Genomic DNA, 14,739 nt, shown 5'->3' with positions numbered 1-14,739 from the left:
CAAGGTGAAAAGACAACCCTCAGAATGAGAGAAAATAATAGCAAATGAAACAGCTGATAAAGGATTGATTTCCAAAATATACGAGCAGCTCATACAACTCAATACCAGAAAAACAAAACAACCCAATCAAAAAGCAGGAAAAAGACCTAAACAGACATTTCTCCAAAGAAGATATACAGGTAGATGGCTAACAAACACAGGAAAAGATGCTCAACATTGCTCATTATTAGAGAAATGCAAATCAAAATTACAATGAGATATCACCTCACACTGGTCAGAACGGCCACCATCAAAAAGTCTACATACAATAAATGCTGGACAGAGTGTGGAGAAAAGGGAACCCTCTTGCACTGTTGGTGGGAATGTAAATTGATACAGCCACTATGGAAGACAGTATGGAGATTCCTTAAAAACTAGGAATAAAATGACCATATGACCCAGCAATCCCACTCCCAGGCATATACCCTGAGGAAACCAAAATTGAAAAAGAAACATGTACCCCAATGTTCACTGCAACACTATTTACAATAGTGAGAACATGGAAGCAACCTAGATGTCCATCGACAGATAAATGGATAAAGAAGTTGTGGTACATATACACAATGGAATATTACTTGGCCATGAAAAGGAATGCATCTGAGTCAGTTCTAATGAGGTGGATGAACCTAGAGCCTATTATACAGAATGAAGTAAGTAAGCAAGAGAAAAATAAATATCTTATATTAACACATATATATGGAATCTAGAAAGATGGTACAGATGAATTTATTTGGAGGGTAGCAATGGAGAAACAGACATAGAGAACAGACTTATTGACATAGGGTAGGGGGAGGAAGGAGAGGGTGGGATACATGGAGGGAGTAACATGGAAACTTATATTACCATATTTAAAATACATAGCCAATGGTAATTTGCTGTATGTCTCAGGGAACTCAAACAGAGGCTCTATATCAACCTAGAGGGGTGGGATGGGAAGGGAAATGAGAGGGAGGTTCAAGAGGGAGGGGACATATGTATACCTATGACTGATTCATGTTGATGTTTACAAAATCTGTGAAGCAATTATCCTTCATTAAAAAATAAAAAAAAATTTTTTAAAATATTTATAAAGAAAAAATCTATCTTTAGAAGTCTAGTAATCTTTAACACATTCTCATAATTGAAAACAAACATTAAGTCTAAAAATCCCTCTTAAATGTTATAGGCTCATGCAATGTCCAAAAAAACAAATGAAAACACTAATGCACAAAAAGAAAGTATTCATTAAGCAACTGACTTGGACAGGGCTTTGAAAGTACATTTTAAAAAACATTTGATAGGGACTTCCCTGATGGTCCAGCAGTTAAGAATCTGCCTTACAACACAGGGGATGAGAGTTTGATCCCTGGTGGGACTAAGATCCCACATGCAGGGTACCACAACTATCGAGCCCAGGTACTCTAGAGCCCTTGTTCCACAACAAGACAGAAGCCCGCATGCAGCAATGAAGAGCCTAGGAGCCACAACAAAGACAGTGGAGCTAAAATAAAAGAAAAAAAACCTGTAAATTCTTCTAGGTTAAATTCTTAAGTTTGTGTAATATACACATATATTTACATTAAATAAATAAATATAGGGATGAGATTGGATGGCATCATCGACTCAATGGACATGAGTCTGAGCAAACTCCAGGAGATAGTGAAGGACACAGAAGCCTGGCATGCTGCAGTCCCTCAGGTTGCAAAGAGTCAGACACAACTGAGCAAATGAACAACAATAAAAGAAGGGAATATCATACAAAGTAAACATATCTCAAAATCAATATACAAGGATTAGAAAAAGTTAACTTCCCTCTTAAAACAATTTTAGGAAATGAAAGATTTTCATTACAGTGTGATGGAAATTTTGTTAGGCAAATTGTAAGGTTTTAGAATATAAAATAGTTATTATAGAAGTATATATTACTTTGAGAAACCATGCTTATCACAGACTTTTCTTTTCTGTTGCTTCAAAACAAGAAATTGACACAGTTTGGTAAATTCTGGCCCAATTTTATGTTCAATTTTTATTTAAATGTCTTCTAAGTAAAAAAAAGCAATCTACAATTAAGTTACAGACTAAAGTCAGTAATCATGCGCACAGTTCCCTAAATCAGCTAAAACACTCATAATTTGATGGATTCAATTTACCTCATACATTTTAATTTTATAATGTAACTGGTAATAAGTTTTCCTTGATAACTAGCTACTTTTCTAATACTTTAAAAATGCTAGTGTTATTATATAGCAGAGAACTATATTCATTGTCATGCAGTAAACCATAATGGAAAAGAATACATATTTATATATGACTGAATCACTTTGCTGTATACCTGAAACTAACACAACACTGTAAATCAACGATACTTCAATTTAAAAAAAAGTTAGTGCTGAGCCTAGAAATCACTCATTGAGAACTTTCAAGTAAGAATTTTTTAACATAAAATGTGAACATTTTCTTTAGGAAATTTTTTAAAAAACGTAAGTTTTACAGACTTCAAACTTTATATAGTATAAAATTTGGTGATAATCTTGGATAACTTTGAATAGAGATGGAGTCTTTTTTTTGCTGCTCATAGGATCTTAGTTCCCCTACCAGGAATGTCATCTGGGCCCTTAGCGGTAGAAGTGTGGAGTCCCAACCATGACCACCAGGGAGTTCTCTGGAGTCTTTTAAAGAGATGAGAAAGAGAAAAGAAAAATAAAGTACCTGCTGCTTCCAGCAAGGCTTCTAGTCGTGCCTGTGTCTCTGGATCCACAGTGCGTAAGTCTGCTCCTTCTGCAGTGCTTGATAAGAATATCTCTGATGTTGTTTTAAGCACTGGGTTATCCAAATCTTCTTGGTCCAAAATAAATGATTCAACCTGTTTATGAATTAAAGATGCAATATTCATAAAGCTGATCTTAATATAGTTAGAATACTACAATTGAAGGTCATAGGACTTCTGATTTGGAATTTAAACATAACCAAATAAATTACTGCAAAAACAGGAGACTATGGGGAGGGAGTTTGAGGGAGCCTCCTGACTATCTGCCTATCTTCAGACACATCAGATTCAAGTTTCCTGGAGAGCAATGAATCTTCTGTGCCCACCACAGAGCCTGAAAAGCAGCATTTTTAAAATGAAACAAGTACAGACTCTAGGAAGACATATACAGGACTAGATAGTAAAAAGACTAGATAGCATAAACAGGTCATTGAGGTATAGTTTCTCTGCTCTTCCAATCAATATAGTCAATTCTGACTCTTACACTAAAGAAAAGACTATTTAATCCACTGTCAAATATCTTAAGTGCTCTAGACAGGAAAACTTTATTAGGTTAGGAATCATAGCCGTTTGTTCACTGCTCTATCCTCTGAGTCTATGAGTATCTTGTATATGGTAGTTATTCAATACAACTTTGTTGAATGAATAGCATAAGCAAAATTAACTTACAACAAATAAACATGCAACCCTATAATTTTAAATTAATTCTGAATTTTCTTACCAAGTAAAATATGTACAACCTTTTTGGGAAGCAATTTGGAAAAATGAATCAAAATGCTTTAAAAAGCACTTCTCTGATCCAGTAATTTCATTTAAAGAAATCTCTAAGAATCCACCTGGGCTTCCCTGGTGGCTAGTGGTAAAGAATCCGCCTGCCAGTGCTGGAAACATGGGTTTAATCCCTGGTATGGGAAGATCCCATATGCCACAGAGCAACTAAGCCCTTTCGCCACAACTAACTAGAGCCTGTGCTCTAGAGCATGCAAGCCACAACAACGGAAGCTGCATGTTCTAGAGCCCATGCTCCACAACAAAGAAGCCACCACAATGAGAAGTCCAAGCCCGTGCCATCTAGCGAGTATAGCCCCCGCTCATCCACAACTGGAGAAAAGCCTGGACAGCATCAAAGACCCAGCACAGTCAAAAAAAGAAAAAGAATCCGCCTGCAATGAGGGAGACCTGAGTTCAATCCCTGAGTCCGGAAGATACTCCTAAGGAGCAAACGGCAACCCACTCCAATATTCTTGCCTGGGAAATCCCATGGACAGAGGAGCCTGGGGGTCTGCAGTCCATGGGATTGCAAAGAGTCAGACATGACTGAATGAACAACACTTCCACTTCCATCTTTAAAAAATTATCTGAATGCCAGAAAAGAATGCACAGAGATGTTCATTGTAGTATTAACTAAAATTCCAAAAATGAAGTGAAAAAAACTACAATAGGGGATTTGGTAAGTACATTTTGTACATTCACAGGATGGACCACTATGCAGTCATTAAGAACAATATTTTTGAAACATGTTTAATGGCACAAGTCATAAAATTAAGTGAAAACCACAAGATTTAAGAGTACAATCTTTATTTTGCAAAAAGTATGTATGTATATGTATGCAAAGACGATCATATGCATACTCATGTATACATAATCATGAATACATATTTATATACCTATATATGTCTATAACATGTAAATATGTCTAACCAGGCAGGTTAACATACTTCTAGACAGAGAGAAAAACAGGAACAGAAAGGTTAAGTACTTCTCCAAGGCTGCATAGCTAATAAATGACAAAATCACATTTCAAACACAGGCCATGTGACTCTTAGACATTAAGCAGTAGATACTACCTAACAAATTCATGAACAAAGTACCACAGTATTTGGATTACATTATTTGGAATATTTGACTAGTTGGTGATCAATTTTCACAATGGATACCAAATAAAGATATCCTAATAAAGATAGTAAAGTTAAAATGATGTTGATGTATTTTATTATCCAATGATGTGCTTTAAATAAAGTAAATCTTTAACATCATATCCAATGACACTGAGCCATGTTCTGTGTTTTAATACAGCTTCTTTAATACGCAATTATAGACAAAGATGTCATTCTAGATCAAAGCCAACAGATAAATGTATACTATCAGTTTTCAAATGATTTGAAAGGTAACTGCTCATACAAGAAAGAGCTTGTTGCAAGCACAAGAAATTAGTACATATTTTTAGATACATACACCTGCAGTTGTAAGGACAGTTAAAACCACCATTACAAATTCTGAAATTTATTAAAAACAGTCTTTAGATGAATGGATATTCTAAAGATGCATTTAGAAAGTGACGAATGATCCACTCTCAAAAATATAAGGTCCTTTGTACATTGTTAGTAGAAGCATAAATGATGAAGTGCCTGTGGGACACTGTTTGGCAGTTCTTCAAAAATTAAACACAGAATTACCATATGACCTAGCAATTCCACTTCTACGTATACACCTAAGATCAAAATACACATGTTCATACAAAACTTTGTACACAGACATTCATAGTTGCATTAAGCATAGTAGACAAAAAGTGGAAACAACCCATATGTTAACCAGTAAACTGATAAAATAATAATATCCATACAATGGAATTTTATTCAGCCAAGTACTGATATGCTTAGCATGAACAAAGTCAGATGCAAAAAGTCACATATTGTACAAATTTGTTTATATGAAATGTCCAGCACAGGCAAACCCACAGAGACAGAAAGATTAGTGGTTTCCTGAAGAGCCGGCAAAAGAGGAATGGGAATGACTGCTAACACTATATATTATGACATTATTGCCACAATAAGTTAACATCTATCACCTCACATAATTACAATTTTTTTTTCCCTAGTTAGAATTCACTTAAATTTTTAAATATAGTTTTAGGCATTTTGTATTTAGCTTCTAATTCAAAAGATCAAATTTCAAATATCTGTAACACTTGTGGGGAAAATCTTAAGTTCCCAGAATGAGTTATACATAACTAGACACATAAATGACTTGAATACATTTGTGCCAATTTGTGCCAAAAGGTACTCAATTCTCATACTTTTCTGTCCTACCCTCTGTAAAATCTTAATTGTCTCAGGATTTCCCTGGTGGTCCAGGGATTAGGAATCCACCTGTCAATGCAGAGGACACAGGTTCAACCCCTGGTCAGGGAACTAGGATACCACATGCTGAGGGGCAACTAAGCCCATGCACTGCAACTACTGAGCCCGAGTGCTCCAAATCCTGAAGCTCTCACACCCTGGAGCCTGTGCGCCACAACAAGAGAAGCCACCGCAATAAGAAGCCCACGCACCACAACTGGAGAGTAGCCCCTGCTCGCCACAACTAGAGAAAGACCACGTGAAGCAACAAAGAGCCTGTGTGCTGCATCGAAGATCCAGCGCAACCAATTTTTCTTTTAACTTAAATAAAAAAAAAAAAAAAGCCTGTCTCAACATGGGATCAATAAAAGGATAAAACATCCAGTTATGCCCATTACTTTGGGACTATTTGGAGGACTGCTTTTGGCAGTTAATAAATATCTTACCTGACAAACCTGCTGAAGCACATACTGTTGCAATGCAAATTGCAACAGCATTACGTCAAAATGTATCTGGCCAGTCAAGATGGAAACCATTTTCAGAAACATGGAAATGTTAATTAAGACCAATACCATATGTTTAATATAAAGGCTCAATGATATAACACCAAAAAATGTCTAAATAATAGATAAGTTCAAAGTAATGTTATATCTAATGAAAGTCTTACTTATGCAAATGATGAAGAAGCAACACACAGCTTATGGATCACATACAGCTAAAGGATCAGAGAAATTTCTTTGTTGCCTAAAGATAGTTAGAAAGATCACCCCTATCCAGCAGCTACATTAAGCAGCAAACATAATACATCAACCTACAGTGGTACTGTTTTTAGTAATGGCAAAAAAGTTTATTTCAAGTCTTAAACATGGCAGATTTCTTTTCCTACTTCTAATTAGGTACAAAAATAAAAAGTGGAAGAAAAAGGATGTGAGGAAATCCGGCCCACAAAAAAACTACATGTTTTTTCCTTACATATAGGTTTTTTTCCTTATGAGGATCCCTGGTGGCTCAGACAGTAAAGAATCTGCCTGCAATGCAGGAGACCTGGGTTCGATCCCTGGGTCAGGAAGATCCCCCGGAGAAGGAAATGGCAGTCCACTCCAGTATTCTTGCCTGGAGAATTCTATGGACAGAGGAGCCTGGCAAGCTACAGTCCGTGGGGTCATGAAGAGTCGGACATGACTGATCGACTAACACTTTCACAACACTATCTCATCTAAGATGCTAAAGGCAAACTCTTGAGGTCTTCCTCGTCAAAAGTCTTTTTTATCCTTCCCTTTTTCTAAAAAATATGTCTGGTTTTTAGCTTCAACTAGAATTTAAACAACTCTAGTATTCTTGCCTGGGAAATCTCAGGAAAACCTGGCAGGCTACATACAGTCCATGGGTTGCAAACAGTTGGACACAACTTAGCAACTAAACAGCAAGAAGAGAAAAAAGGGGAATGAGCATTTTGTCGTATATGACATTTCAAAAATAAGCCACTGGATGGCAATAGTTACTAGGGAGAATAACCACAGACTCAGCTATTATCACCTAAAATAAAACCCAGCAACCCTGGCCAAAATCTAATTAGAAAAAACCCATTAATTAGCCTAAGCTATGATTTGGCCCAAACTCGCTTCCACCAAAAAAACAACAACAACAAAAACACAATTTCTATCAAGTAAAGTAAGTAGTGCTAAAATTAACACTTTCAATAATATTAATATGGTTTAAGTCATATGACAGCAAAATAAAATCTCACCTGTACATTTGTTACTTTCTCTAAGGCTACGTTTCTGGAAATAGTGAGGGCAAGTTAATAGAGAAAATAGGTTAGTAAAAAACATTCTATCATAAAATATGCACATAACATTTTTGTTTATATATTCTCTAGTTATATGGTCATATCATGCAAAAAGCAAATAAAGAACACCAACAAATGCCTTTTCACTTACAAACGAATTATGAAATTTTTATTTTTAACATGTTAAATACATTTGTTTTTTGAGTTACAGACTGAAATATTAGTAGTCACAAATATTGCTTCTGGCAATCCTTAAGAGCAATCATAACTCCCATGAATTCCCACCAGAGCTATAAGAAAGCTCAAGGAAAGGGGCTAAATCTTTATTTTTCACTATCTCTTCTTACAAACCTTTAAAAATAAAGCTTACTTAAGAAATTCAGATTTGATCATTAAAAATGAAAAGCTAAATAAAACATTTAAACATCCAAAATATTATATATATGTTTAAATGTATTTGCTATTACTTCTCTCTTGTTTAGTTTGTATCTGGAGAAATAAACATGTCTTACCTTTTCCCACCCAAAGTAAGCCCTCAACTAAGTCAGAATCATACCAATTTTAGAATGCAGGTGCCTTAATACTGGTTTCTACTTGGAGCAGCAAAAAGGATGGGTCAGCATTCCCAGAGATAATTATTGAAGGACACAGTAATTCCTTTTTGCAAAAAAGGTGGTACTCCAAACAGTCACATTCACCACAAACATGCTCCAAGATCCATTCAAAAGGAAAAGGTAATACAGTTGCAATTGAGACCAAATAATGACAAATTTAGCAAAGAGTTTTGCTAATACCGTAAGGCCCAATGTAATCTGCAACATTTGGAAATAATGGAATGAAAAGGCTATCCGCCCTGCCACAAAAACTTCAGATCCACAATCCCCTTCTCAAAAAAACATCAATGTTATCTTGGGATTTCTGAAGTTAATTAACTTCAATAAGCACAAGAGAGAACCATCAGGCTTTTCCTAATTCTCAGTTAAAGCTGAAGAAAATTAACTCCACTTTTGTGGTGATTGTTGTTGTTTAGTTGCTCAGTCGTGTCCAACTCTCTGCAATCCCATGGACTGTAGCCTGTTAGGCAAGAATATTGTAATGAATTGCCACTTCCTTCTCTGGGGAATCTTTCCCACCCAGGGATCAAACCAGAGGCTCCTGCTGCGTCTCCTGCATTGCAGGCAGATAGTACTCCACTTTAGTCAACCACAAAAACTTCCTCTCTAAACCATAGCTTTAATACTGAATCTATTGTTTTTTAAAGTTTCTGAACATGGGAGAAAGGAAAGGAAATAACAGCTACCATTAAGTGCATTTTCCATATATTATTCCACTCAATCATCTTTACTACTCAATGAAGTAGATTAACATCTTCATTTTAACTGAAATTCAGAAAAGTTAAAGAGACTTATCCAAGATGACATAACCATGTGCATATCTGAAGCCATGTACTTCAGACTCCAAAGCTCACACCCTTTTCACCAGACAAAACTATATTAAGTGACTATTCTAAACAATGGAATAAGGCTAAAACAATTACATACTAACCAAATACATACTAAACAGAGACTCTACAAGCATCATGATGTCAAAGTTTAACAATAAGAGCAATGTCAGGAAAAAAATCTTTAAATGTAATACATTATCAAGCTACAAACTCCTCTCTGCTAGAGTTCTTAGACAGACAAAGCATGCTTTTATTTAATTATTTCTGGTAGCTACAACTACATTATTTCTAACAAACAAATATATAACAAAATTTGTGCCATAATAGGTATTTTTAAAAAGAGAAGACTGCTAACATACTCATTAGGAAAGTCACAAGTAATGAAGAACCTGGCGATTAAGTCCAAGAAAATCTTAATGTTGAAAGTAGAAACATTATATCTGCCCTATCATAATAAATGGGTAAGACTGAGGTTAGAGAGAAGTCCTGCTCATTACCCTAAATAAAACATAAGCATCAAACACTTCAAAGAAATACTTGATTTGAGTAAGTTAAAAAGAGCCTCAAACACCCATAAACCTCCAATTCATACCAATAATGGGAGGAGAGCATAATGACTAAGAGCAAGGAGTCCTAAAACACTAGTCCACTGTTGACAGTGCCATCTTAGCTAACTCGTTTTACAGCTCTTAGCCTCATCTTCCTCAGCTTATAAAATAAGGATAAATAGTAGTAACCACATCACACGGTTATTGATGATTAAGCAAGACACTATATCTAAAATTGCACAGCACTACTTAACATATGGTATCACTCAACAAATATTAGCTGTTATTATTACTAATATTACCATTTTTATTATTAAGGTCAGTTTCTCTCTTACTCTCTACTCCACAAAAATATAAAATCCATTACATTGTCTTAGGCTAACAAGTAACCTGAGCTTATTAAACACTATACATATATATTCAAGATACACTGGCTTATTAAATCCAACATTTAATAAGTACCTACTATGTGCCAGACATTCTACTACATACAGGTAACATAAAAATAAATGACATGATTCCTGCTCATAAGACAGATAATCAAATAAATGCAATAAAGTACTGAAGATGCTGTTTAACAGGGAGTTATATATGGACAACATGGGAACACAGAGGAAGGAAGAAATGGTCAGTTCCAGCTGGGGCAGTAATGAAGGAAATCAGAGTTGATGATCTGGAACAAGAAAGTATCCAACAGGATGGGGAAGAGGGCCATTGTAACAGCTGCCTGCAGAGTAGTAGTTATAAGCATGGGTTTTATATTCCAAGAAACCTGATTCAAATCCTGGCTCTATTATTACTAGATGTACAACTTTGTGCATGTTATATAAAGTCTCTAAGCTTCAGTTTCCTCATCTATAAATTGGGAATATCACTTTCTTCATATGATAGTTGTAAAGTTTATTTTAGAATATAAAGGTAAACGTTTAGTTCAGTGGACAGTAAAAACTCAGCATGTAGTAACTATTATCCTGATACTAGAAGCCAAAGCAGTGAAAGTAAATTACTCGGGACGTTTAATAGCTTGATATGTTCAGAGAACTACAGCAATTTGGTATGGTTGAAATATAAAAAGCAAACAAAGGAGGATACAGCAAGAAAAGAAACAGAAACCAAATCCTAAATAACCTGGTATGCCATACCAAGGAATTTGATTTATCCTTTATCTAAGGAACGGGAAGGCTTTTTGCCAAAGGAGTGACGTGACTAAACTGGCATTAGACAATTTACTGTGATAGCAGGGTAGAGAAGAATTAGAGGTTTAATCAAAGAGGTATTGAATAGATAGAGCAAGGGATTACTACAGTAAGTACAAGTGAAAGATGATGGTTTGATTTACAGCAGAAGCAATGAGAATACAGAGAAAGAAACAAATAAACAAGATGTTAAGAAAGAAACTACAGGATTCAGTGTCGGTTTGGATGTGCGTGGTAAGAAACAGCAGATGCAAGTTCCAAGGTTTCTAACTACACTGACTGGTTTTAGGGCAATGCAATTTACAGAGCGGGGGCAGGGTAGAGGGGAAAGCGATGAGTTCAGTTTTAGGACTTGAATCTGAGATGTTTATAGAACATACATACAGTAGGCAGTAGGAAATGCTCTTAGACTACTAAAAGAGGTAAAAGAGGGAAGCCACACAAGTATCTAAGAGAAGAAAGCTCCTATGAAAGTGAAGTACAAATGCCAAAAGCTCTGAAGCAGAACATGCTTGGAGAGTTTATAGAACATAATGCAGTAGTTGTGGTTTTGCTCAAATGTCTTATGCTAATGAAATTTGTATCCTTTCATTTTAAATGACTGCCCCTTTAAACTTGTCACTTAAAGCCCACCAAACTACTGAAAACACCCAAAGATCAACCTTTGTAGTGATCATCCAACTAATACAGGGCAATGATCCCTACACTGAGGTAAGGATTTTAGGCTGTCACAAGACTAGGAAAATATTAAATGAGGTTATGCAATTAAGGTACACATGCCTTGAACAAAAACTCAAATATAATCTGTTACTATGTAAAAGTAGTTTAGAAGGGGAAATATAATTTGTATAAATAATTTACCTTGTTTTCACATCTCTCTGAAATGTTCATGTTCCTGAAAAGCCTGATGTCTTTAAGGGTAGGCACCACATTTTTTCATCTTTGTAATCTAATCCTAAAGCCCAGAACAAAGCTTAACAAATAGCAGGTTCTAGTTAAAGTACTGTGGAATCTGCAATACCAATCAGAATTCTTAAACAGAGTGCCAAGGGTTCTAATCTCTGAAAGATACAATTTTATTATGTAAGATGTGAGTTCATGAAAGAGGCCCTACCCCAAACTAAACATTGCTTTTCCTCAGTAGAGACTGAGAACATGCTTTTAACAGATTAACAAGGAGATAATACACAGTAGTAAGTACTTTTAATAATGTATTTTTATATTATCCGAAATTTTGTTGGGGAAGGGGTGGTAATAGGTCAAATCCATGCTCCTGATTTAAGTATAGCCTTAAATAATAATCTCTTCAAACCAAAAGAAAATAAACTTTTCTTTAACTTGTCAGTCAAGTCCCAAGCACATCAGGTACCAGAAGATAGCACACATTCTCACTATTCAGAGCCAAACTAACTAGTAAATTAACTTAATTGGGATCATTTGGGCAGTAATATCTAAGATTTGTTTGTGTAATAACACAGGTGATAACACTGGCTTGGGTGTCAAGCTAATAGTATGTTACTCAAATACTGAATTCATACCTCTTAAACAACTGTCAGAAGATACCAGATGCAAACACTCTAATTGCCATGTTTTATATTTTATTCCATTTACCTGTTTATTATTCTGGAAAAAGAAATTCTGTCCATATTCCTCTTGCAGGCTATATACAGTCCACATCAGATGCACTTAGACTACAACTATCCAAACTAACCAGCTCCTTCCTCTTCAAGTTTGTCTCCTCTCAAATATATACCCAGTGTCTTTCTGGGAGGGGATGCATAAAAAGACACTGCGACAACTTGTTCTTCTGATAGCTTGCAAACACAGGTTTAATCATAAGAGTTCCCAACCATCCACCTTCAGTGTATACAAGAGGAGCAGAAATTTCAAGAGATGAACGTTATTAATGGAGAACGGGTAGGTTTTGTGTGTGACCACAAATTCTGTAGCATACAAAACACCCTCTATTAAGCCTCTTCTGAAGACTAGATAAAGAACAAGAACATATCTAGTAACCCAGAAAGGCCAAAAGAATCTCGAGAAAAGAACAAAGTGGAAGACTTACACTTCCCAATTTCAAAACTTACTACCAAAAAACTACAGTAATCAAGACAGTATGGAACTGGCATAAGACATACAGAACAGTGGAATAAAACAGAGATAAACATTCCAAAAATAAACCAGAACAGTGGAATAAAACAGAGATAAACATTCCAAAAATAAACCATCATATTTAAAGTCAAAAGAATTTTGAAAAGGGGGCTAAGATATTTCAATGGAGAAAGAAATGTCTTCTCAACAAATGGTGCTGGAACAATTAGACAGCTACATTCAAAAGAATGAGGTTAGACCTCTATCTCACATCTTTTATAAGATCTCAAAATGGGACTCCCCTGGTGGTCCAGTGGTTTAAGCATCTACCTGCCAATGCAGGGGACACAGGTTCCATCTCTGCTGTGGGAAGATTCCAGATGCCGTGGGGCAAGTAAGCCTGTGCACCACAACTACCAAGCCCACACTCTAGAGCCCCCGTACCACAACTACTGAGCCCACAAGCTGCAACTACTGAAGCCCATGAGCCCTAGAGCCTATGCTCTCTGCAAGAAAAGAAGCCACCACAATGAGAAGCTGGGCACCACAACTACAGGGGAGCCCGCACCCGTCACAACTAGAGAAAGTCCACACATAGCAACAAAGACCCAGCAGAGCCAAAACTAAATAATTTCTTCAAATCTCAAAATGGATCAAAGACCTAAATGAAAGAGCTTCAAGTATAAAACTCTTAGAAGAAAAGAAGAAAACAAGAGTAAATCTTCATAACTCAGAATTATGCAATGGTCTCTTAGACATGACACCAAATACACAAGCAACAAAAGAAAAAATAGGTAAATATAAAAACTGGGCCCAACCAAAGATTTTAAATTTAATGACACAATCGAGAAAGTTGAAAAGACAGCCGACAGAGTGGGAGAAAAGATTTCAAAATCACGTATCTGATAAGGGACAGTATCCAGAATATATGGGTTTTTTTTCCCCTAAAAACAAACATAATTCAACAATAAAAAAGATAATCCAACCAAGAAATGGGGAAAAGATCTGAAAAAATATTTCTCCAAAGACATACAAATGGACAACAAGCACATGAAAAGATGCAACTTCACTAGTCACTGAAGAAATGCAAATCAAAGTCACAATAATCTCCATACCCACTAGGATGGCTATTAAAAAAATGTTAGCAAAGATGTGGAGAAATTGGAACCTTTATATACTGTTGGTAGGAATGTAAAGTCATGCAATTGCTACAGAAAACAGCCTGGTAGCTTCTCAGAAAATAAAACAGTTATGATATGATCAAGCTTCCACTCCAAGGTATACACTCAAGGGAAATGAAAAGATATCATCATAAAAAACTTGCATACCAATGTTCATAGTATCATAATTTATAATAGTCAAAAGGTGGAAATAATCCAAACATCATCAACCAATGAACAAAATGTTGTATATCCACAAAACATTTCAATTTAGTACTGGCACATGATAAAGTGAAAGTGAAAGTCACTCAGTCGTGTCCAACTCTTTGCGACCCTATGGACTATACAGTCCATGGAATTCTCCAGGCCAGAATACTGGAGTGGGTAGCTGTTCCCTTCTCCAGGGGATCTTCCCAACCCAGGGATCGAACTCAGGTCTCCAACATTGCAGGCGGATTCTTCTGAGCTCAGACGAGATCAGGCGCATTCAGGGTGGTATAGCCGTAGACTGCAGGTGGATTCTTTACCAGCTGAGCCACCAGGAAAGCACGATACGTGATACAACATGTAGAAATCTTGAAAACAATATAATAAGTGAAAGACGTGA

General features: G+C 36.0%; 1 protein-coding gene across 10 annotated transcripts in view; it reads right to left on the bottom strand.

Moving 5' to 3' along the window:
• ANKHD1 (ankyrin repeat and KH domain containing 1) overlaps nucleotides 1-14,739 on the bottom strand; it is a 109,330-nt gene that overhangs the window by 81,899 nt on the left and 12,692 nt on the right. For all 10 annotated transcript variants that reach the window (XR_014056922.1, XM_081501004.1, XM_081501005.1 and 7 more), the window contains exon 2: nucleotides 2,728-2,881. Coding sequence is in view for 9 of the 10 variants with exons in the window: in XM_081501004.1 (XP_081357130.1) it covers nucleotides 2,728-2,881 (154 nt within the window). In the remaining variant the exon portion in view is untranslated. The remainder of the gene's footprint in view (nucleotides 1-2,727; nucleotides 2,882-14,739) is intronic.

The sequence above is a fragment of the Giraffa tippelskirchi genome, chromosome 6, assembly GCF_054371585.1.
Source record: "Giraffa tippelskirchi isolate mGirTip1 chromosome 6, T2T-mGirTip1v1.2.pri, whole genome shotgun sequence".
Taxonomy (NCBI): domain Eukaryota; kingdom Metazoa; phylum Chordata; class Mammalia; order Artiodactyla; family Giraffidae; genus Giraffa; species Giraffa tippelskirchi.
This window is presented reverse-complemented; position numbering and strand designations above follow the sequence as displayed.